The sequence below is a fragment of the Camelus ferus genome, chromosome 19 (genome assembly GCF_009834535.1).
Source record: "Camelus ferus isolate YT-003-E chromosome 19, BCGSAC_Cfer_1.0, whole genome shotgun sequence".
Taxonomy (NCBI): domain Eukaryota; kingdom Metazoa; phylum Chordata; class Mammalia; order Artiodactyla; family Camelidae; genus Camelus; species Camelus ferus.
The window spans coordinates 5,588,408-5,612,895 of record NC_045714.1 but is presented as its reverse complement, the minus strand read 5'-3'; the positions used below and the strand labels follow the sequence as shown (position 1 = coordinate 5,612,895).

Here is a 24,488-nt window from a genome sequence, read left to right as displayed (position 1 = left end):
CTGGCTTTCCCTAGTAGCTGAGAAATCCAGGGCTTAACCTTTAGAGAACCAGGAGAGGATAGAGCCTCCAAAAGGCATTCTAGAAGGGATCTTACCTCCCTTCCCTGCTCCCCTTAGGCACCTCTTGGGCCCTTCCCTGGCCTCTATAACGGCTCCCATTTGGTGGCACCTTATGGAATTCAAGTGAGCAATTATTGTGTACTTTGTAGTCAGTTAGGCCTGTCATTTACTTGCTGAGGTCGTAAAGTCATTTGAGCCCTATTTAATTTGGTAAGCATTTCCTGAGATTCTATCATGTGCCCTACACTTTTCCAGAATTGGGGGTTCGGCTGTGAATCGAGCAATTCCCGCCCCTCAGGAGCTTACTTTCTGGCGGAGGAGACATAACTGTAAGTTCACTGCCTATGACAAGCACTGTGAAGACAAAACAGGGTGATGTCACAGTGACTGGAGGAGGGGGCAACTCAGTAGCGTAGTCAGGAGAGGCCTCTGAGGAGGCAACATAATTGGTTATTAAGAGTAAAAACAAAATGCCGCCGTCTAGCTCTTGGCCCGGAGCCTCACAAATTAAGCGCTCACCAAATCTTTTAGTGACTTATTAGCTTACTGTCCTCTCCCTCAGGAAGGCAGGAGCTCCTGAGGGTCAGTCAGGTTCGATGTTTCTCGTCGCCGAGAGCATAACACAAGCTGGCATACAGTAGGTGTGTGCACGGTCCTCGTAACACCTCTACATGTGGTAGGACTCGAGAAGCCAGCCTACTATTCAAAGTGCCCAACAAGCGCTGCCTCCCCGGCCCCGGCCAGGCACCTTCCACTCCAGTTCCGCGCACACAGCAGGCTCTTGACTGTGTGTGCTGAAGAAACGCCCGCTTCTGAGTCCGCCGGCGAAGAACTTCGGCCCATTGCACAGGTCGGTAAACCGAGCCGGAGGTGGGCGTCGACACAGCCCGCGTTCCCCTGTGGTTGGCGCCGAGGCCAAGGCCGTGGCCGGAGGCAGAGCGGATCCTGCCGGGCAGAGACTCGCCGCCGCCCCACGCTTCCCCGCCCAGCTGCGCCAGCTGCGGTCCTGCCTCCCGCGCGCCGCGGTTGGCTGCAGCTCGGAGGCCGCTGATTGGCCGGCGCGGCCTCGGCGCGGGTTCCGATTGGCTATGACGCTCGGCCGGGCGAGGCCCCCGCCGGCGCCGCAGCCGCGCCCGGCGCTGGGCGGTCATTGGGCGGCGTGATCTCGCCGCGGTTCCGCGGCCCTGCCGCTGCTGCCGCCGCTAGCAGAACGCACCCGGCGGGCAGGGCGAGTGGCCATGGCGGGCGCCGAGAACGATCCGGGCCAGCAGCCGGAGCTCGACGAGGATGAGGCAGCGTATTGCCGGCGCTGGGGCGCGCAGCATGCTGGGGCCCGCGAGCTGGCCGCGCTCTACTCGCCAGGTAGGACCTCCGGGGCCCCCTCCAGGCTCCCCTCCGGGCCTGCAGTCACCAGCCTAGGCAGCAGACAGAGACCCTGGATCCCCCATATCGGAACCCCAGCCTCAGGCCCAGATGCAGAACTCCAGCCGCGGCTTCTAACTTGCAAATAGCTCCCCTAACTCCCGGGACCCCACCCCAGTGCCCCTTCCAAGCTCAAGCCAGAATCCCTGCCCCGGAGCTTTCTGGATGCAAAGACAGTCCTCAGATCAAGGAACTGCCATATCAGCTCCTCCGGCAACAGACAGCTCCCATCGCACCGCCAGGTCTGGATCCTAGCCTAGGGTACCCGTGGCTGCAAAGAGCTCCTCTAAACGTAGGGACCTCCCACTCCAGGACGCAGTCCAAGCTGCAGGCAGCCCCGTAGCCACATGCAGTGCCCTCGGCTCCTTAAAAGTCACACCCTATCCCAGGTTCCCCAGGTCTGTAATTCATACTCTAGGGCCCCATCTGCTCCCAGCCAGGGCCCTGGGCTGCAAACAGTGACCTCACCCCCAAATCTGGGCAATCAGGCCCCCTGGTCTGGGAACCCCGACTCAGGGGCTCCCAGCTATCGCGTGCCCCAACGCCCTTCCTCCAGAGCCTCATCCTAGATTCAAAGCTTCAGTGCCTACAGACCACCATCCCCTTCCTGCTCCCCAACTCCAACATTAACTCTCACCCTGTATTTTGGAATCCCAGGATCCCAGGTGGTGAGGGCTCTGCAAATCCTCCAGTTTAAGCGTCTCTCATATACAAGCCTCAACTCCAGCCTTTTCCCCTCCTCCATGTATGTATATTAGCCCCTTCCATTAGGACTTAGGGGTCCCCAGACCAGACCATAACTTAGAGACCCTTACTCTAGTTCTACCGCCAGACCAAGGTTCCTGGCTTCTTCCTGCTGTGCCTACCCTTTATGCTTCGGCAAGCACCAGCCCCTACCCCCTTCTCTGACTTCCACTTGAGCCTGAAGAATCTCACTGCCAGGCCCTGAGAGGGACAAGTATCCCCAGAGGTTAAGGAAGTGCTTTTGAGAACTCCAGAGTCAGGTGACTGGGAGGCCCCTCTGCCTGGGTGTCGCCATCACATCAAGCTTTGTTTGTCAAACATTCTGACATCTCTCCGTTTGCCAGGAGGCAGCAGCCATGTACAGCCCTTGCCTGGGGTGGGTGGGAATGGGTCCACTACCACCTTTGGCTTCCTGCCCAGACTGGCCTGGGTTTGCATACCATCTCTGCCATAACTGTCTGTGTGACCTTGGGCCATTTGCTTTCTTGTTGAGTCCTAGGTCCCCAGAGGCCTTTCTGGACTTGCAATTCCCTGCTCTGGGTGTGATTTTTTTTGTACCTGCCTTGTGCACCTGTCTCATTCTGCCATGGTTTTTTCAGCCTGTTCCCCAGACACCCAGCTTCTGGACTTAAAATCTCCTGTGCTCCCTGGGGCAGGCTGGACTTCGTGTCCTGACTCTGCTTCTTAGCTGTGTAACCTGGGATAAGCCACTTTCCCTCTCTGAGGCTTAATTTCCTCACCTCTAAAATGGGGACAAGATAAAGTTTATCTGTTTTTTAATGTCCGTTGAGAAAAGGAAATGAAATTATTTACCTTGGCTCGGTGTCTGGCATATAACAGGCAATCCCTGTTATTAACCCAATATCTGATCTTGGGTCTTGGGTAAGCTGCCTCACCTCTCTGGTCCTCAGACTCACCACTTGGGAATCAAGGGTAAGGATTCAGAGGCCTCCTCCTTTGGTGTCCAGCTCTGCCCACTTGAGGAAACTCTACCTGCTTTCAACCAAATCATACCTAGGCCTTCTGAGCCTCCCCAACCATCTTCCATCTCCTCTATTCCATCATGATTGCATCTTTGCTTAGTTTCCCTAAGTGCCGCTCACTCTCTGAAGAACAGCCACACAGTCTCCTGGTGCCACAAACCTACAGCCAAGCCTCACTCCTCCTGCCCTGGTGTTGGAAGTGGGAGAGAAGAGAGAAGAAACTGGTTTATCCAGGTTCCATAGGCCTCCCTCTGCCTGCCTCTGTCCCTTCCCAGTGTGACTTTGGAGAAGAACCTTGACCTCTCTGGGCCTTACCTAGAAAATGAGGGGTTAGACTCAGTACACATTGAGCACCCTTGTCCCAGTCCTTGTTCCAGTCCCTGGGGGCAAAGCGATGCACAAAACAGGAAAATGAAGCTGGCATTTTAGTTAGCCCAGTAGCTAAGGGAAATATCTTACTTGCCCAATGGTGGCAAGCGTTATGGAACAAATAATTGGCAGAAAGGGGGGAAGTGAAATGCTGGGGACAATGACATTTTAAAGAGGGGGCAGTTAAGGCCTCACTGAGCAGGTGACATTTGAACAGAGACCAGAAGGGAGGGAGGCATGAAGATATTTGAGGAAGACCTGGTCCAGACCAGGGACACAACAAGTGCAAAGGCTCTGAGGTGGGAGCAAGCCTGGAGTATTTGCAGACCACCAGGGAGGCCTGTGGGCTGGAGCACAGTGAGCCAGGGGAGAGTAGGAAAAGTTTCTAGGCTCCAGGACTGACTTCTTGAGATTCCTGGGGCTAGAGATGGGTTGGCACTGTGACAGTCAGCAGCAATAATAGGACAGTTGACATGTTTGACCTTTATTGAGCACTGTGTACTGGGCATTGCCTTCGTTCGCTCTCTTTTCATCCTCACTACAGTTGTCTTGGGTGCACCCTGATACTAACTCCGTGTGACAGACCCCGTAGCCACCTCAGAGCTCCGCCCCCACGTGTGCTCTTCCTGCTGCTTGTCCTGCCTGAGATTAGGCTTCCACCTGCCCCCACTGGAGGGGAGGGTCAGCAAGGCCAGGGACTGCATCTCTTTGGCTTGCCTGCAGTGCCTGCACCCTGTCATTTCTGAGGCTTTGCAAAAGCGGTGACCTGCCTGCCCACTATCACACAGTTAGCAGGACCAGAACCAGAACACTGGTCGAGGGCATTCTAGGTTCCATGTTCTGAATCTTCACTCTGGAAGTGAGCCAGCCCAGGGTGGGTGTGCGGGAGGGGCGCCAGTGCTCCAGGTCAGTGGGGCAGCATGTGTGCAGGGCCAGCCGTAGAGACGGTGGGCCTAGTGTCGGTTGAGAGCTGTGAGTCATCTGATCGGGGCAGCTTGGGGTGAAGCAGCCAGAGCCTGAACCTGTGGGCCTCGGGTGTCTGGCCAAGGAGTTAGGGCCTTGGTCTGGGAACCGTGGGTCCCAGGAGCCATAGAGGGTCCACATTTGGGTTTCTCAGCACAACCCCACCCTCTGCCTGGCCTCTTGGCAGGCCTTCCCCACCCTCATGGTCAAGCCCAGAGGTGAGGCAAGTGTCCGGCTTCCCAACAGGTGCCTGAAATCTGGCTATGTGTCCCCCACCTCTCAGGTGCCTCAGCTCCGGGGGTGGATCCTGAGGGGTCACTAAGGCCAGCTGTTCACCCGCGCTGGCTCACTACAGGTGCCCCTGCCCTGTGGGACACAGGGACTCTTAGTGTGGGGTCAGGGGAAAGGTGGAAGGTGTCAGGAGTGCTGGGTGGGAGTCCTGGCGTATAGTCCCAAAGCTGAGCCTAGGTTCTGTCCCCTAAACAGGCCTCCCTGAGGCTCCTTCCCGACCAGGCCTAGTCCCTGCCACACTCCTGGCCCTGCTTTCTCTATGTCTCCCTCAATCTTGTTCTTTTTCCATTTCTTTGTCTCTCCTTCTCTCTGGTCATACTTGTTCCCTTCTTCCTCTTTGTCCATCTTTCCTTCTCTCTGTTTCTCCTCTCTGATTCTGTGTCTCTGATTCCTGTTCTGTCTCATCTCTGTCTCTCTGTCCCTCGCTGGTCCCTGCCTTCTCCCTACCTCCTGTCCCCCCATCTCCCCAAGGCCGAGGGTCTCCTAGTGGCCCAGAGCCACCAGGAGTGCAGGTTATCTAGGGCTTGTCAAACCTGATGCCAAGCCTTTGGCGGCAGCCTGCCCCCAGGAAAGCAGAGGTGGCCTCCCCTGCACCTCCCAGTCCTGCACAGCCACCACAAGCCCAGCCCCCTCCCCCGGCCAACAGGCAGGCACTGCTGTAACTCAGCCCAGACCATGGACCCTGGCCAGGCCAGGACTGGCTCAGGGAAACAAGGCTCAGTGCTCTGCCAGAGGTGGCCCAAGCTCTTCTGTCCTGAGCAGAGTCCTTCCCCTCCCTGGGTTCTCAGTCTGCCCATCTGTGAAGTGACACCATTTAGAACACCTGACCATGCAGGCCCTCCCAGGCTGACTGTCCATGCTGTGTCTTTGAGCAAGTCACTTCATCTCTCCACACCTGGTTTCTCCCTCTGAAGGATAAGTGGTCCTCAGCCCATGGCATGTGGCAAGGGCAGGTTGCCATCATCCCTGTCACTGTACCTAGCAGATAATAGGTGCTCCATGAAGGCCACTTTTTATTATAGATATGTTTTTCATGGGTCATAGTTGAAGCACTTGATCTGCAGAAGGGTCCAGCTTCCAGAGGCCAAAGAGAGTTTAGATGGGAAAATATTCAGATTTCAGGACATTCTCCACGGCATGGGGAGAGAGTTGGGCTATCTTTGGAATCGTAACAGTCTAGAACATCTAGGCTAGCATGTCCTAAGTCGAGCCTAGGCTCCAAACCCAGCTCTTCATTTACCCACTGAGCCTTATTTTCCTTGTCTAGGAAATGGGATCACACAGTTCCTCCCTGGAGAGACTAGACTTGAATGAGGGACTATGCTTCAGGCTCGAAAACTCAGATGGTTGCAGGAACCTGACCAGGACTGCCACCAAGGGAACTCATCCAGTATGAGGCCGCAGGGAGGAAGGAGGACTGGGTTTTAAGTGTAGCCAATTTTTTTTTTTAACTAAGAGCAAAATATGCCAGAGGGAGCAGGTCTGCAACCTCTTTGATGTGGGCTGCACCCTGGACCCCAGCCCATAAAAGGCCTCAGTGGATGTTAGCAGCCGTTATTTCTACTTGATTACATTGCTGTCCCTGTAGATCTCTGAGCCCCAGTCCTGGCCACAGACAGGAACCACGAAAGGGAAAGCCCTTCTGGTCTTGGTCACGGTGACCCCGGGTGGGACAACTGGGATGACAGGGCCTGTGGCCCCAGGGAAATAACCCCTGACTGCGAGGCGGGAAGTTAGGGGCTTCTGGGTCCGCTGCTGAGCAATGCTGTTGGGATCCTAGCCCTTTGTGGGCCTCAGTGACCCTGGGCATGTCCCTTCCCCACTCTGAGCCTTGGTCTTTTCCCCTGGCAGCTGTTCTGATTCTGGCTCAGGGTGCGGTCTGTTGCTATGTGGCCTGGACAAGGCCTTTTCTCTCTGCAAGCCTGTTTCCCTACCAGGAACAATGGGAAGCCTTAAATTACCTTCCCACAGTGCTTCTGGAAGGGGTGCCCAGAGACATAGCCTGGCAGTTTTTCTTTACAGTCATGGTTGGAAATTTATTCATTCCACAAGCATTTACTGAGCACTAACTGTGTGCCAAGGCCCTAGTGAGCAAGCCAAGCGTGGTCCCAGGCCTCCTGAGTTCACATTTAGGTAGGGGAAGATGGATGTTATATAGGCAGTAACGTCCCTCGTGATGGGCCCCATGTTGGGGGAGGCCAAGGGTCAAAGGAGGCATCATGGATGGCTTTCTGGAGGTAGAGATTCCAGATCAAGATTTGCAAGAGCAGGAGGGGAAGGTGTAGCTCAAATGGTAGAGCGCATGCCTAGCATGCATGAGGTCCTGGGTTCAATCCCCAGTACCTCCACTAAAAATATACATATATGATAATAATAAATAAATAGACCTAATGACCACCCCCTCATAAAAAAAAAAAAAGGATTTGCAAGAGCAGATTTGCCCTTGGGACCAGCTGTCTGGGAAAGCAGTGTTCCCAGAAGCCCTGTCACCCTTGCAGTGTTTTTATTTCCTTTTGCTTTTTTAAATTTTAATTTACAACTATGAAAAAAGATTTTTGCTGGAGTAGTACATTCACAGATTTTAAATTCAAAAGAGAATGTTTGACTATAGAGTTTTTCTTTTTTTATGTAAATGACTGTTGTTTGGCATTTTTCCATTTGCACTTGCCAGTTTGTCCTGGATGTCCCTCCACAGCCACATATGAACAGTCACCCAGGCTCTTTCCCTGGCTCCAGAGACGCCATGAACCAAATTAATTTGTCTGATTCCCCTAGCAGTGGACACTATGGTTATTTTCAATGTTTTGACTCCTCAAACAAAGCTTCAGTGAGTGACTCAGCTTGTCCGAGCTCACGTGCTATTAAAAATATGTGCCAGCGCTTAAAGAGAAGATTTCACACCCACATCCTGATTTCTGGCTTCTTTTGAGAATTTGAGGCTCTGGTCTCCCTGGGCCCACACTCCCACCTGGCAGTAGTCAGCCAGTTAGTGGCTACTGCTCTGGGAAGGGCACAATGCTGTGGTGTCCTGCTGTCCCCACCCCGCCCACCTCACTCCTTCATAGCACCTGCCTGGCCCCGGGAGACTTCAAGAGTTTGAGATCCCTCACCTGCACAGCCTCTTCTTCCCTGTGGCAGGAGCCCTAGAAGGTATAACCAAGGCCTGTTTCTCCCTGCTTGATATAAGTTGGATGGGATCTGGAATCTCTGGAACTAAAAGCTCTTTGTAGCCTCTGCCTCCAAATAATTATCTACAAAAGGGGACAGGTGATGGGATGAAGACAATTTAAAAAAGAAGCTCATTAAATTCATTAAGGTGTCTCCAGAGAGAGCCCAAAGGGGCCCAGGAGACCAGCATTCTGGTCCTGTCTGCCAAAGAATTGGCTTGTGCAAGACCAGCTTCATGGGCATGTGGCCTGTGCACAGGGGCCTGCGTTCAGAAGGGCCCCACGCTTGGTTTAATGCAACCGGCCCTGAGCGTCTGACCTTGGGAGGGCCCTTCCCCTTCTCCAGGCCTCAGTGACATCTGTGAAATGGTCAGGCAGTCTCTAAGTTCAGCCTGTGGGGAGCACCTTAGACTCATGGAATACAGTTGAAGAGTCCCCATGGGCCCAGCTCTGCCTGGCTCTGATCCTCTACCTTTTGCCACCTGCCCCACACTCAACCTCCTGCCTCCTCTCTCTGCAGGCAAGCGCTTCCAGGAGTGGTGCTGTGTGGTCCTGTGCTTCAGCCTCATCGTTCACAACATGGTCCACCTCCTACTGCTGGCCCGCTGGGAGCACATGCCCCTCGTAATGCTGGGTGTCGGTGAGTGCCCGCAAGCCCTTGCTGCCTGCCTCGGTTTCCCCCAGGGGCCAGGGACCTACCTAGTGTCTGCACCACTCTGATGGCGACTTACACACGTGCCTCTGTGCGCACGAGTTGGGTACAGGCTGTGGGAACCCTGCCTCCCATCTCACTCAGTGGCACCTGTGTCCTTCCTGTCACTTATGCCAAAAACCTGGGCCATCATCCTCAGTTTTTCTCTTTCTCTCACATTCCACATCCAAACTGCAAATACTCTTGGCTCTTTTTTCAAAATGCATCCAGAATTCATCACTCTCCACCTCCACTACGCTCACCCTAGTCCAGCACCATCCTCTCCTGCCTGGACGATGGCAGAAGCCTCCTCCCTGGTCTCCACCTTTGCCCCCTGCTGTCCATTATCCACAGGCAACTGGGAGGATCCCATTAAGTCCTCTTTGGGGTCACACCACTCGTGTGATCTCCCCTGCATACTTAGAATAAAACGCAACTCCTCCACACAGCCTGGCCCCAGCTCCTCCTTGCATCATTTCCCTCCTCTCCTCTGGCTTACCCTGCTCTGACCACACTGGCCACCTCACTGGCCACCTCACTGTGCCTCATCTGTGCTCTGTCAGATACACTCCTACCTCAGGGCCTTGGCACATGCTTTCCCTGTGCCTCAAACTCTCTTCCCACAGCCACCTGCATGCTTCACTCCCTCATCCAGGTCACCTCCTCAGGGAGGCTCTCCCTCAAAAATAGCAACCCTGACATCCCCTATCCCTCACCCCACTCTGTTATACATTCTGTTTCTTTCTTTATTATCTGTCTCCCTTCACTCAGATGTCAGCTCCCTGAGAGTAGAGATTTTTGTCTGTTCACTGTTTTGTCCCTAGCCCCAAGCACAAAGCCTCACACAGTAGGTGCTGGATAAATATTGAATCTGAATGAATGAATGAATGAATGAATGAATGAATAAGGAAGCTGCAGCATGGTAGTGCCTACCAAGCGTTTCCCATCAGTCAGCTCTCACCCATCCACAGCAGGGAGGTGATGTGCAGTTGTCATCATTTTCCAGGTGAGGAAACCGAGGCTCAGAGAAGGGACTGGCCAAAGTCACATGTCAGACCAGAAAGCACTCCAAGGTCCTGGGATGACTCAGTTTCCTTCCTCTCCACACTCTGCCCCTCTTCTCTTCCCTCTGCCTCAGGCTCTCATGCCCTCCCTGGCCTTGGGCTCCCAAGCAGGGCAGCTGTGCCCTTGGCTGCCTGGCCTGCCCTAAGTGTTCAGCTTCCACAATCTCATTAAAAGCATTCTGGTGGCCTAAGCCAATAGTACTCAGGCCAGCTAATTGAGCCATCTGAGTCTGGGGTGGGGGTGGGCATTTGCTGGGGGGCCTTTGCTAGGGGGTGGGACCAGCTGGAGGGGAGGGGATGGAGTTTAACCCATCCAGTGCTGGGGAGCCGAGGCCCCGCCCACAGGAGCCATACTCACCTCCTCTGCCCAGGGGTGAGAGGGACCTGCACCTCCAGCCTCTGCCTCGGGCAGGGGTATAGACAGTGTGAGCCCCAGTGCCCCATCTCAGAGTGGTTACAGGCAGGACCTTACAGACCTGAGTTCAAGTCCCAGCTTCACCACTTCCTGGCTGTGTGGCCTTGGGCAAGTATCATCGTATCTCTGAGCCTCATCTGCCATATCTGTAAAGTGAGACTGCTCTCAGTCCCCTCCTGGGACCATTGCAAGGGCAAATGCAGGTGTGTGTAACTGCTGAGAGGGCCAGTGACTAAATAGAGGTGAGGAGGGGACACCGCCTAACATTCCACTCACCAGGGCTCAGACCTCCCGCCTCAGTGGTCAGTTTAACAATGGATATTTCCCGAGCCTACCATGTGCCAAGCCCCATGCTGGGCTCTTTTAACTCTTGGTGGCAACTTAGTGAGGCGATTCTGATCACCATCCTCTGAGAGGCCAGGTGACTTGCCCATTGGCCCTCACCCAGGCAGCAGCAGAGTCTGGAACTGCATATCCAGAACTGCCCGACTACTGAACCATGGACTCCCTGACAAGGGTATCCAGTTGGCACTGGGAAGAGAGGGTGTTCTAGGCAGTGGGCCCAGTTTGGGCAAAGGATCAGCAGCACCAGAACCCAGTGTGTGTTGTGCGAGCCAGGACGGGTTGGGGAGCCCGGGCAGGTCACCACTTCCCTTCCCTGTTTGGGACCAGAGCTTCCTGCCTTGTGCCGAGCAGATCTCTCACCTACGTGTGGCACCAGCTCTTCTATCCCACACCTTTGCCTCTGGGCTGATAAGAGCAGACAATCCCCTGATAATGGTGTTTGCACAGTTCCTAATCGATTTAAGTAGCTGCCCTGATTTGTGTGTTGACTCGCAGAAAGTAAGGGCACCATGCCAGCCTCCAGAGCCCACCCCAGCCTAGTGCTGTCTCCCCAGAGGTTCTGGTGCCCCTGGCAGGCCCCAGAAATGACGGGAGCCAGAAGCCATGAAAAGGTGCCTAGTTAATAAACACAAACAGATGATGCAATATTGGGAAGCAAAATCAAGATAAGGGAATTGGCAGAGAAGGCTTCTGAAAAAGTGACATTTGCACAGAGACCTGAAGGAAGTGAGGGAGAGGGACAGACAGCTATCTCTGGGCCGGTCCTTCTAGGCTGAGGGAACAGCAAATGCTAAGGCCTTGAGACTGGTGTGTGCCCTTAGCATTTGGAGGATATAGAGGAAGCCAGTGTGGCTGGAAAAAGTTGGCCGAAGAAAAAGTAGTTGGTGGCAGTTCAGAGACGCAGTGGGGGCAGGTGTAGGTCCTTGAAGGCTGTGGTCTGGACTTGGAGTTTTATTCTACAGGCCGTGAGAAGCCATTGGTGGCTTTCCCACTGGGAGCTGACGTCATCTGATGCTGCAGGGAGGCAGATGAGGGCAGGGAGGGCCAGAGAGGAGGTGAAGATGGTGGCCCAGACCCAGTAGGACAGTGGAGGTGGTGAAAAGCCTTCAAATTCTGGGTGAGCTGTGAGAGGTGAGCTGCCGAGATGGAGGCAGGGGCAGAGAGAGCAGCGACTCCCAGGCTTTTGGCCTGAGTGATGGAAGGAGCAAGGTTGGGAAGAGGTTGGAGGAGCTCACTTGAGGGAGGATGCTTGAGCTGCCTCCCTGAGGACCAAGGGGAGGTGTGGAGCAGGAAATCGGAGATCTGGGTCTGGAGTTGGGAAGGCAGCTGGAGCTTGAAATCTGTGCGTCCTGGGAGTAGAGACAGTGTTTGAAGCCCAGACGCTGGCGGAGGACCCCTCACCCAAGGGACTGAGTGTGAGTAGAGAAGAGGCCCAAGGCCTCCACTGCTTCCAGGATGGGAAGAGGAGGAAGAGCCAGCCAAAGAGGCAGGTGGGGAACCCAGAGTGGTTGCAGAGGCTGAGAGGAGAATGTGTTTCCATAAGACGTGGGGTCAACTAGGAGCAGCCACGTGCAGACCAGCAAGACAGGGCAGTGACGGGCCACCGTGGAGTCATTAGAAACCTTGACAAAGACAGTGAATGAGTAACAGGTGAATGGCCCTGGGAGCCCTGAGCTGTTTGTTGCACTTGTGGAAAGTAGAGGAAAGTGTGGGGGCTTGTGAGCTGGGGCTTTAAGGAGTGAGTAGGAGTTTTCTGGCCAACAGAGGGGACAGTGTTCCAGGCTGGTGAATGGAAAGGTCAGCAATGAGGTCAGCAGTCACAGGGCCTTAGGTGATGGCCATCCCCTGGGTCAGGTGCAGGAGTCTCCATGGGATTTGAGCTAGAAGGTGGTAAAGACAGCATTTGGCCTCAGGAAGGTATGGACCAGCCCTCAGCAGTGTCTACTTCTGCCTCAGCCACTCTGTCTCCACACCAGGCCTTGAGGTAGGCACGGGCCAGGAAGTCCCAGCTGGATGACCTATGGGGAAATGGAGGCCCCAAGGGGCCCAGAGGCTGTATAAAGTCACCTGGTGAGTCATCCACCATCTCCCACCCATTCCCGGTTTCCTGCAGACAGTGTGGTAACCAGGCCCAAGCTGCCCACCCCCAGGGTGAGCCAGCCACAAGCACTGGGACAAAGAAGCTTCTGTGTGCTCGCCTCTGCCACCCCACCCCCATTAAGGAGGCCACGGGCCGCAGGCCTGGAGTCCAGCAGGCCTGGAGTCGCTGCTCTAGAACCAGCTCCCTTGGCCCATAGAGGCCAGAGGAGCAAAGAGCCATTTCCTCCCGGAGGGAGGGGGAGGGCTACTTCTCTCCAAAATAATTCCTGACATCTGCCTAAAGCCCACGCCCCTCCCTGCTTGGCAGCCTGAAAAGGCCAGGGGCTGGTCATTTGAGGGGTGACATGGCTGAGGCTCAGAGAGGGGAGTAATATTTAAACTAACTAACTAACTACATTTGAGGAACACTTACTATGTATGTCCCAAGGACCTGCATTTATTGACCCATTGTATCAACTGACTGTAGTTAAGTCAGGTAAGTACTATTCATATCCCCATTTCCCAGACCTGGATGTGAAGGCACAGCGTCACCATGAACAGCCCTCACCGTGGTCACGGTGGCCAGCAGCCCGCACTGCCCCAGCCACTTTCTACCCTGGGCAGTCCTTACCCTCCCGGTCTCACTTCCTCCTCCAGAAAGTGGCATGTGGTGGGGCCTCTCACAACAGATGTGAAGTGAAATAATATACATTTTTTAAAAACAGACTTTATTTTTTAGAACAGTTATAGATTTATAGAAAACAGTAAGATAGTGCAGAGAGTTCCCATATACCCCCCGCCCCCGATTTCCCCTATTATTAACATCTTATATTAGTATCATGCCTTTGTTACAGTCCACGCACCAGCATGGATACATTATTATATTACATATACATAGTTTATTCAGATGTCCTTAGTTTTTACCAAATGTCCTTTTTCTGTTCCAGGATCCCATCCAGGATTCCAAATCACATTTAGTTGTCATGTCCTTCAGGCCTCTTGGCTGTGACAGTTTCTCAGATTTTCCTTGTATTCAGTGGTCTTGACAGTTTTGGGGACAGTTTTGCTGGTATTCTGTGAGATGCCCTCTACTGGAATTTGTCTAGTGTTTTTTTTAGTTACATGTCTTGGGGAGGAAGAGGTCAGAAGTCAAGTGCCATTTCCATCAAGTATAGCAGGGGTATGTGCTGTCATCATGACTTAGCACTATGATGTTGACCTTGACCCCCTGGCCAAAGTGGTATTTGTCGGGTTTCTCCACTATAAAGTTACTGTCCTCCCCCTTTCCATACTGTATTCTCTTTGGAAGGAAGTCACTGTGGACAGCCCATATTTAAGGTATGGGGAGTTTTACTCCTCGATAATGCACTTTTTAACACCTTTAACAAAGCACCCAGCACACAGGAAGCACTCCAGTGCTAACGTGATCACCAATATTGTTTTTGTAATGTTTTTTATTATCATTGTTATCATCTGTAAGGATTAAATGCTTAGGACGATTAAGGAGATAAGATGTGTAACCAGCTTAGGACTGGCCTTGGTACAGTTTAGGGATTAAGAGAGATAAAACATTTAAGGTGCAGGCACAGGGCCTGGTAGCTATAAGTGCTCAATAAATATCAAGTAAAAATAAGTAAGTAGCCAACATCTTTACCCAGAGAAGATGAGGGCTTATGTCTCTACACAGGCTTGTAAATGAATGATCACAGGAGCCTGAGTCGTAACAGCCCCAGCCTATTAACAGCCTAGTTGTCCAACAGTGAAACAGATCAGTGTACTGTGGTACATCCAGACAATGGAATACTACTTGCCAATTAAAAGGACAAACTCCTGATAAACAACTGTCACATGGGTGACTCTAGAAGCATTATGCCACTGAAGGACGCTAGACCCCAAAAAGCAAGAATCCATTTGTGTGAAGTTCTAGAATCAGCAAAACCAACCTATAATTATGGGAAGCAGATATAATTTTGGGAAGTTGTGGGATCGGGGTGGTGGTTCAACTTCTCTGAGCCGTGCTCCTCATCCTAGGAGTGGGGAAAATAAATGAGGCCATCTCAGATGGTGACAAGTACTGTGAAAGTAATAAAGCAGGGAGATGTGACCAAGAGCATCTGCCTGGGAGGATGGCTTTAGTCAGGGGTGTTGGGTGACATTTGCCTGAGTTAGAAGGCTGAGGAGGAGCCAGCCACTCAGGGATCTTCAGCGGGGAGTTGGGGAGTGAGGTGTCAGGTAAAGGAACAGCAAGTGCAAAAGCCCTAGGCTTCTGTCTCCCTAGTCTTCCCCGGTCCTTTCCTCAGCCCAGGTTCACTCTCGCAGCACTGTCACTAAGGAACACAAATGCCCAGCCCCAGGCAAGGCCCTGTATACACGGACCTTTGAGCCCTGCTGAGCCTTGACCTCTTCCCAGCCCAGCCACCCATGCGGTGTCAGCCCCTTTCCCGATCTGTCCTTTGGCCTTTGCCTGTCTCCACCAGCCCACCCACCCCTGTCACCAGGAACTTGTAGGTGCCTGTGTGCAGCTGTAAGTCCCTGCCCCCACCATCTGTCCCATGTTTGGCATATGTAGGGGGGCTGCTCCAGGACCTCTGGAAAGCCTTTATTCATGGTTTAGCACCAGGTGCCAGAACTGCACGTTCAGTGACCCCACACACACACACACTCTTCCCCTCTCCTGGTGAGTCCTGCTCTCCAGGGAGGCATCTAGAGGCTTTTCTCAGCCTCCACAGTGCCCCAGGGCCCTGGTCAGCTGTCATCAAGGGGCTCAGGGCCCCTACAAAACTTGAAGAGCCCTTACATGGCCCAGTTGGACCTTGGACAGCCAGTTCACACTGAGAAACTAAATCTGGGGAGGGGGAGCGTTTGCCTCAAGTCACATAACCCAGTGGACTAATTTGTTTTCTGCATTTGTTTGCAGCTTCCCCGCCTCGTTGCCCCAGTAGACATGAGCTCAATGTCTGACTCTAGAGCTTGGGACACAGTAGGTCCTCACAGAATGTTGCTTGATAGACTAAATGACTGAATAACAATAACAACAACAATAATATGTGTTGGGGACTCACTATGTGGCAAGCATTGTACTTAGTGCTTTCCACTGATGAATTCAGCAAATGTTTACCCAACCATATTATGTGCTAGGAACTGGGATGCAGCCATATACAAAAGACTAAAATCCCTAATTTTGTAGAGCTGACATTCTTGTGGGGGAGACAGTAAATAAAAATGAAGTCCAGGATGATAGGTGCTTGGAGAAGAAGACAGGAGGTAGGAAACACTGGAAGACGCAAGTGGTTACAATTTTAGATCAGGTGTCCCCAGAGGACCTTTGAGGTAAAGATCTGAAGGAAGTGAGGGAGTGAGCTGTATTAACATCTTGGGAAAGAATGTTCCAGGCACAGTGAACTGCAAAAGCTGAGACCCAGAGGTGTGTAAGGGTGTGCAAGGGAAAGAGAATAAATGTTTTTTAGTCACCATCATTCTCATCCATCTAGAAGAAACTGGGGCACAGAGAGGTTAAGTAACATGCCCAGTGTCACACAGCTAGTAAGTGGCAGCTGGAATTTTGAGGCCAGATGTAGCAGCACTTAACCTCTGTATTCCACTGAACCCTCAAGTGAGCGAATAGTTTGGGGGACTTTGAGGGCATCCCACTCCAGTTCTGAACAAATTCAGAACAAAGACAAGGAAAAGGCTGATGGAGGCCAAATTATCACATTTATTGTTGATAAAAACTAGGCTGTCTGGACCTAAGGTATTTCCTGATACCAAACCCCAGGAGGACATTTCCATCCACTGGCAGCACTGGAGCAGGGTGGGCCTCCCTGTGTGGTTCAGAGAGAAGGGGAGAGGCAGCCCCTCATAGGGAAAGGTTGGGCTGATCTGAGCATGCCCGGTTTATTCTCTCCAGACTCACCAAGCGAATGAAGGCTTGCATCTCCCGCAGGGAAGAGCAAGTAAAGGGCCAGATTGAGGCCAGGAATGTTGTACCTGAGACTCCATTCACAGAGAAGAAAGTGTCCCAAGTAGAGAAGGGACACCCTCTCCCCTAACAGATGAGTGAGTGAGCAAGCAAGCGAGTGAATGGCTTCCTGATTTGGGGTGAGGAGTGGGCGGGGATGTCCCTGTTGTCACCCCACTCCTGGCTCACCCTCCTCTTGCCCACAGTTGCAGGGGCGCTCATTGCTGACTTCTTGTCCGGCCTGGTGCACTGGGGAGCTGACACCTGGGGCTCCGTGGAGCTGCCCATCGTGGGGAAGGTGCGTATGTAGACCCATCCCCGAAGCCCAGCCTGTCTCCTCCAGGAGGGGGTCAGGTGGTCTGACCTCAGGTGAGTCCCATTTCCTCTCTGAGCCTCTGCTTCCCTGTCTGAAAGATGGAAACCATCATTCCAGCTGGCTCTCCATGCTTCTCCTCCAGGACTGGAACAAGAATCCCCTGGGATCTTTCTGGAAGCAAAAGCATCAGGCTTGGGACAGTCAGAGAACTTTGATGTGTGTCCACCTTCTTGGAACCCCTTGAATCTGGGGGCCACACCGTGTCTTGTTCTTCTTTGCCTGCCCTGCTGCACCTCACTGTTCATTTGTTTGAACTGAACTTTATTTTGTGTCATTCAGACTTTTTTGGTTGGGATAGAAAGTCCAGTACAAACTTAACCAAAGAAAGGTACTGATTCGTGTACTGAAAGTTTTAGAAGTGGAGCCAAATTAAGGCCTGGCTGGGTCCAGTAGGCTGGACAGACCATATAGTCCTTCTCCATGCCTGTGTCTGCCTTCCTCTCTGCAGTTCCGCTCTCATGTAGGCTTTCCCCGGGTAGGGTGGCCAAGGTGGCTTTGCTGCCGAGACTTCCATCCTCCCAGCTCAGTGCTGAGTGCTCAGATTTATCCCCCTTCCCGTCCCCCTACCCCACCCAGGCTTTCATCCGACCATTCCGGGAGCATCACATCGACCCAACAGCCATTACGAGGCACGACTTCATTGAGACCAATGGGGACAACTGCCTGGTGACACTGCTGCCATTGTTAAACATGGCCTACAAGTTCTGTACCCAGAGCCCAGGTAAGTATGCCAGCTGGTGGTCGGCCTCCAGGGCGACTCTGGGGCCGGGCACACACACACACACACCCCTCCCGTGGGCCTCCTGTGGGTGCGGTGGTGCCCTGCCCATATCCTCTTCCCCATCGGGTGCACCCTTCCCCCGGATGCTGTGAGGGCACTCCCAGCTGCTCCTTCTGAGAACTGCCTGTCTTTCCTCTTGGAATAAGCCTCAAGGTGGTGACAAGAAAAGCGTACAGAAGACCAGCCCCCTTGCCTCTGAGTTGGACCAGCTCTGTGGAGTCATTGACGTTTCAGACAACCCCTCTTTCCACAATGAGGCTGAGACAAGACTCCTCCCACCCCATTTTTGCTTCACTCTTCCCCTGCCCAGTCCTGCTTTCCTCACTCCCTCAAATGTTTCTCCAAAAGAGAGGATCCCCCCATCAGATAAATCACTGGCACGTAAATCCTCATCTCAGGCTCTACTTCAGGGGAACCTGGACAAAGACTTATTCCCATTTTATTGATAAGGAAATTGAGACTCTAAAAGGCAGAGTTGCTGACCCAAGTTCAAATAGTCAAAAAACGTCAGAGCAGGGATCTGGACCCAGCTCTGCCTCACTCTAGAGCCCACATTCTTAACTACTGCTTATGCTTGATTCCATGATCTGCCCACTGAGCAGAAGGGGAGACTGAGGCCCAGAGGGGAGTCTGAGCTTGCCTGAGGCCATACAGGGGGTTGGAAAGAGACCTGGGTGCTGTTCTGGGAAGGGAGCTGCCCAGAGGTGAGTGGTGAGGTCCATGCTGGTGGTGGGCCCCACCCTGTGTGACTGCTGTCTGGGGCCTATGAGTACCCACCCTCTCCCCACCCTGCAGAAGCCCTGGAGCAGCTGTATCCCTGGGAATGCTTCGTCTTCTGCCTGATTATCTTCAGCACCTTCACCAACCAGATCCACAAGTGGTCACACACATACTTTGGGTTGCCACGCTGGGTCACCCTCCTGCAGGACTGGCATGTCATCCTGCCTCGTAAACACCATCGCATCCACCACGTCTCACCCCACGAGACATACTTCTGCATCACCACAGGTGCGACTACAGGATAGTATGGAATAGGCGCCGCCACTCTGTAGCTCGATCCTTAGGTTCAGAAGGGCAGAGGTCACAGTGAAAGGTCATGCAGGCCTTACCCTGCAGGAGCGTTCTCTTAGAACACGTTTCTTGAGCCCCTACTATGTGCCAGGCACTTGGTAATGAGGACACAGCAGTAAACAAGATAAACACACAAACACATACCTCCTCCATAGAGTTGTGATTCCAACCACCTCCATCCAGCAAATATTTACTACCTGCTATGTGCCAAGCACTGTTCTGGGCTTAGGACACAGCATTGAACAAAACAGGCAAAAATCCGTGTCTTCGTAGCATTCACATTCTAACAGGGGATGTTCCAGACTGAAAAAATAAGTACTACATCTGATGGTGTTAACTACTATGGAGGAAAATAACGCAGTGGGTAGGAGAAGGAAATGGGAGGGGCTTCACCCTTACGGTGGTCAGGGAAGGTCTCACTGAGAAGGTGACATCTGAACTAAGGGAAAAAGTCATGCAAATCTAGAGGAAAAACACTCCAGGCAGAAGCGGCAGTATGTGCAAAGGCCCTGAGACAAACACACATGCCTGGTTGATTTGAGGAGCAGCAAGGAGTAGTGAGGGGTGTGAGGGATAGAATGTTAGGAGAGATGAAAAAGTCCAGGTGTGAGAAGTGTCATGGGGGGAAACAAAGCAGGATGAAGGGCAGAGACTCACTAGGGGAGGGAGGTGCAGCTGTTTATATAAGGAGGTCAGAAATCTGAAAAAAGTTTGGGTGTGGTCCTGCAGATAAATAGGGACAGATCAGTCCAGGCAGAGGGAACAGCAAGTACAAAGGCCCTGAGGCAGGAACATGCCTGTTGTGAGCAAGGAATAGTAAGGAGGCCTATATGCCATAGGTAGTTAATGGGCCAGTGCCAAAGGGGTGAAGTAAGGTGAGCAGGTTTTCTGGGGCCAGCTGGGTGTCTTTTTAAGGTTAAGTATACCGCAGATGCCATCAAGTCAGGCCAACTTGGGTTAAACTATCAGTTCCTCCACATGTGCCTTTCAGAGGTTCACAGCCTCCCTGAATATCATTTTTCTTATCCACAAGATGGGGCTACAGCCACCTCCTTCATGTACCAGCCTCCCAGGGCTGCAGTGTGAATGGTGAGATGGCAGATGCAAAGTGCTTGGCACATAGTAGGTACTTGATAAGCTACAGCTACTGGTTTGGGGGTTCAGGGTTTTTTTGTTTGGTTGGTTTTTCCTTTCTGGAAGCAGAACTGAGAGCCACAAAAAGTATTTTTTGTACATCCTAAAGTCAGGCTTTTTAGAGGCAGGTGGAGGGGTTAGAATTTAGGCTGTTTAGTAGATCACTTAAATGGTCAGCCAGGACTGGGATCAATCTTGGTTTAGCCATGTACTAACTGAGAAACTCCCCTCCAAGCCTCAGTCTTCTCACGTTGAAAATGATACTAATAATAGTACCTACCTCATGGTTCAGGTGAGAGGCTGTGATACAGATTAAATAAGATTATGAGCAATATTCATTGAGCACCTACTTTGTGCCAGGCATTCTAGGCACTGGGATCAACAGTGAAAGAACATGGGGTTTTGCTTTGAAACTGACATTCTAGTTGAGAGCTGGGGAGAGAAACTAACACAAAACAGGGAAATGGTGAATTAACGAGAATAGTTACAGGTTATCATAAAGGCTGTAAAGAAATTTAAAAAGGGTGGCGTGACAGGTCTGAAGTACTGCTTAGGCAGTAATCAGAGAAGGCTTCCTGGAAAAGGTGGCATTAGAGTCATTTGATAAGAAACACTGCCTCCGTGCCTGGCATGTACTAAGCACTCAATAGGAAAGTGAGTGAGGGGATGAAGGCATGTCTGCATAGCCCCAAAGATCAAGCCCACTGGTGGTAAGCACCTGTCCCCAGACTCCTTGGTCAGTCCTTGTCCCCTCCCCTCTGCAAACTTACTCCCAGTTCTTCTGCTGTCCCATATAACCCCTCCCCACACCCCGCTGCCCTATTTCCATTGCAGGCTGGCTCAACTACCCTCTGGAGAAGATAGGTTTCTGGCGACGCCTAGAGGACATTATCCAGGGCCTGACTGGTGAGAAGCCTCGGGCAGATGACATGAAATGGGCACAGAAGATCAAATAACTCCTCCGAGCTGCCACCTCATTGCCAACCTTCCCCAGCTCCCCAAAACCGAAGCCATCTGCCAAATTCCAGCCTCCTTGTGCTGGCCCCTTCAGGTGGAGAGGACACCTCCTGGGCTGGGCCCAGGCACCCCCAGCCCACCCCTTGTGACAGAATACTTGAGCCACTGATTTTTCATTTCCTTTTTTTCATTTTCTTTCCTTGGCCCCTCCCCAGCCACCTGAGCTGCTCTGCCAAGCCTGACTCTGCAAAAAAAAAAAACAGGAGCCCCGCCCTCCTAGCCATCCCTTGGGTTGAGGAGAAGCTCACCCACTCTGCACACTCCTACTGCCCCTTTTCCCCCTGGGGAGCCCTTCAGCATAGCTGGTATTGGGGCCACTGAGTCGTCTTATCTGTTTCTCTTTGTCTGCCCCCAGTGGTCTTAGGAGCCCCCAGGCACACCTAAGTGTCCCTGGAGCATTACCCTGCCATGGCCCTGCAAACTGACCCTGAAGGCCTGGACGGGTAGACAGCCCCAGTCACAACTTCAGCCTAGCTTGTCCACCAAGGATGGCAAACTACAGCAAGGGTCTGGGGGCAGTGGCCAGAAGAGACCAGAATTTCCTGCCCAGTCTGGACCCCCGTCCTCCCCCACCCATCCCCCATTTGCCCACGTGATTCAGCCAGAGCTGACATTTCTAATCAAAGGGCACAGCCTCTGCAAAGGGTCTTGGTCATCTGGAAGGGGACAGTGTTCCCCCTGGCCAGAGGTATGTCAGAGAAGGAAGAGTGGGGCTTTTTTGTTTGGGTTTTTTTTTTTAAAGGTGCTTGCTTGTTTAATGTAAATAATAGAAAGCCTTAATATCTTTTCTGTAACATGGAGTAATATTTTAATGTCATGTTTTGGATGTACATAATATATTTATAACAAAGCAGCAAGAGTCTACTTAACCTTGGCTGCCTCGTGTTTCCTGGTTGGCTGGGGGAGGGGAAGTAAGGAGCCTGGAGGATGAGACCCCACCCCTACCCCATTCCCAGCTCCCACACAACCCTGGGCTCAGGATGGGAGCTTTGTCACCTAAGACAGTGGATTAATGTTGACATCTCCAAATGCTTTTGTAGAGGACCCACAATTTTATAAGGAATGATCTTCATGCAGGAGATCATGGTGATAGAGTAATGAAGGCTGATCCCTATTGGTGAATTCCTTCAGAAAATGTTTATTAGCAACTGGTATGTGCCAGGCTCTGGCCTGGACACTGGGACACAGAAATGAACAAACAAACAAGGACTTACCCTGGTGAAGTGGACCTCCTGGGGAGAGAGACAATAAACACAAATAAATGCACATGGACATTCAGATGGTGATTTGTAAAGAAAATCAAACAGCTTGGAACTGTATCAGAAAAGTAGGGTGGGGCTGCTTTGGCAGGGTGGTCATGGAGGGCTTCTCTGAGGAGGTGACATTTAGGCTGAGATCTAGAGGAGATGGAGCCAGGCGGAGAAAGAACTAGGGCAGAAGTCCTCCTGGTTGGACAAGTACAAAGGCCCTGAGGTAGGAACAAGCCTGGGGTTTTTAAGAGATAGGCTGGAGTGGACTGGAGTGAGCAGAGGAAAAGTAGATGAGGTTTGAACTTGTTATGTGGAACCTCACAGATGGAGGCAAGTGGGGAGACTAGACATTTTAAATAAATTAGTTTCTTGTTCATTTATTCATTGAACAAATAATTATAAGGCACCTCCTATGTGCCAGGCACTGGGATTCAGTGGTGGTCATGACAAGCATTACAATCAGTATTACAATCTAGTCGGCTAGACAGTTTCTACAGTATTAGCCAGAAAAAGACAAAAAGCCTGCTGGGGATAGAGAAGTGACAAAAGACTTTAGAGCAGTCACAGATAAAGTATGTATTTTAATGTAAACCCTAACTTCATTTTCCTTAAAATTTGCCCAACGCTAGACTTGTGATTTGTGGTTGTCTGAGGAAACCAAAAAATGAAGGGATATTAGAATTCATCAACTCTAAGTGACAGAAACTAACTTATGCAAAAATTAATAGCCAAAGTAATCTTATTAGCTCATATAACTGAAAAGTTCAGAGGTGTTTCTGACTTAAGATTTGGCAGGACCCAAGAGCTCACATGACTCATCAGAACTTGGTCTCTGTCTAGTTGTTTCACTCTTGAGTTGAGACTTGACATTGGACCAGCCCAGAATCTCTGTAGAAAAAGTCTCCCTTCTCAGTAGATGCAGCAGAAGCCCCAGGGCAGTCTCTTATTGGCCTGGATGGGTCATGTGCCTACCCTGAACCAACCATCTTGGGGTTGAGGAAGGGTGGTGAAGTGTTCTGATTGGCCAGGGCTGAGATGTCCACCTGAAGTTGCAGGAGTAGAATCAACACCTTCCAAACTACTGAATGAGAGGAGGAAGAGATGGTTCCCAAAACAAAAATTAAGGTATTACCAAAAGAAGTCTACAGCCGGTGGAGCAGACAGCCAAACCTTTCAGAGGAACCAGATGAGCAGCCTTGGGGCTACAGGGGTTGCTTTCCTGTTCCCAGCCCCTACTAGGGGTATTTTCCAGGCCCTACCAACATGTTAGTTCCCCAGAAGCCAGCAAGAAAAAACAGCTTGAATCCACAGAAGTGAAATGACTCACCCAAGGTCACACAGCTATTAAGGCAGAGCCAGGCTTCACACTCAGACTGTCTCCCTGCCTCCTGAATCCCAAGGGCTGGAAAAATAACTTCTCAAACCAGAGAGAGGGGGGAAGAGAGTATAGCTCAGTCCTGGGTTCAATCCCTGGTACCTCCACTAAATACAATAAACCTAATTACTTCCCCTCCAAAAGTAATAAAAACCTGCTTTGTGTCAAGTCTGGGAGTGTTCCAAAAAGTGCCTATTGAGGGCCAGGCAGTGGGAAACGCTAATACCTACTGAACACTTACCACGTGCCAGACTGTGGAGAGCTCTGTGCATGGGTCCCATCCAGCAGTCCCTGCAGCTCTGAGAGGTGAGTACACTTAGCCTCATTTGCAGATGAGGAAACTGAGGCATGGAGGTCAAATAACATACCAAGTGTCACATAGCTGGTAGGTGGCGTGTCTGGAATCAGAGCCCTTGCAGCTTTCACACTTGTATGCAGCCCCAGTGGAGGGAGGGAGGTGAGGAGGCAGGTGTCGGATGAGAAACATCTCCTGTCTCCAATGAGAAAGCAGCAACATAGTAGGATGAGAAACCGCAGCTAATGTTGAGGACTGAGATGCCCTGGAGACGTCAGGCCCCAAACGGCAGCTGCTACTCACATCAGCCAATTAAAGAGGGGCCAGATATCCAGATTTTTCAAATGCTGGCTCTGATTTTTAAACATCATGAACAAAATAAAACAGGTGTATAGGCCGACGTCCGCCCACAACTTCCCACAGGAGCGGGGATGGCCTGCTTTTAGGTGGATTTATGCTGCTGTCTGGTGGTGGGGTGGGGTAGGCAGCAGTGCAGAGCAATAGGTGGGTTTCCACTTCCACGAGGATATGTCATACTCCCCTTCTATGCTGACTTCTCCTTAGAGGGGTCCTGGGCAGGGCGCCTGCCCCCAACTTTAACCCAAACCCCTTTGATAAATCTAAACATTTCTAGCTAC

The 24,488-nt window shown here is 51.9% G+C and overlaps 1 protein-coding gene across 1 annotated transcript; it reads left to right on the top strand.

Moving 5' to 3' along the window:
- The first annotated feature begins 1,191 nt into the window (after positions 1–1,191).
- LOC102516656 (transmembrane protein 189) lies at positions 1,192–21,799 on the top strand. Its single transcript, XM_032461361.1, has 6 exons — positions 1,192–1,422; positions 8,520–8,639; positions 16,758–16,849; positions 17,504–17,648; positions 18,504–18,716; positions 20,748–21,799. Exons 1-6 carry the CDS (start codon positions 1,299–1,301, stop codon positions 20,867–20,869), a joined length of 816 nt encoding a protein of 271 aa, XP_032317252.1. The 5' UTR covers positions 1,192–1,298; the 3' UTR covers positions 20,870–21,799.
- Positions 21,800–24,488: the final 2,689 nt, after the last annotated feature.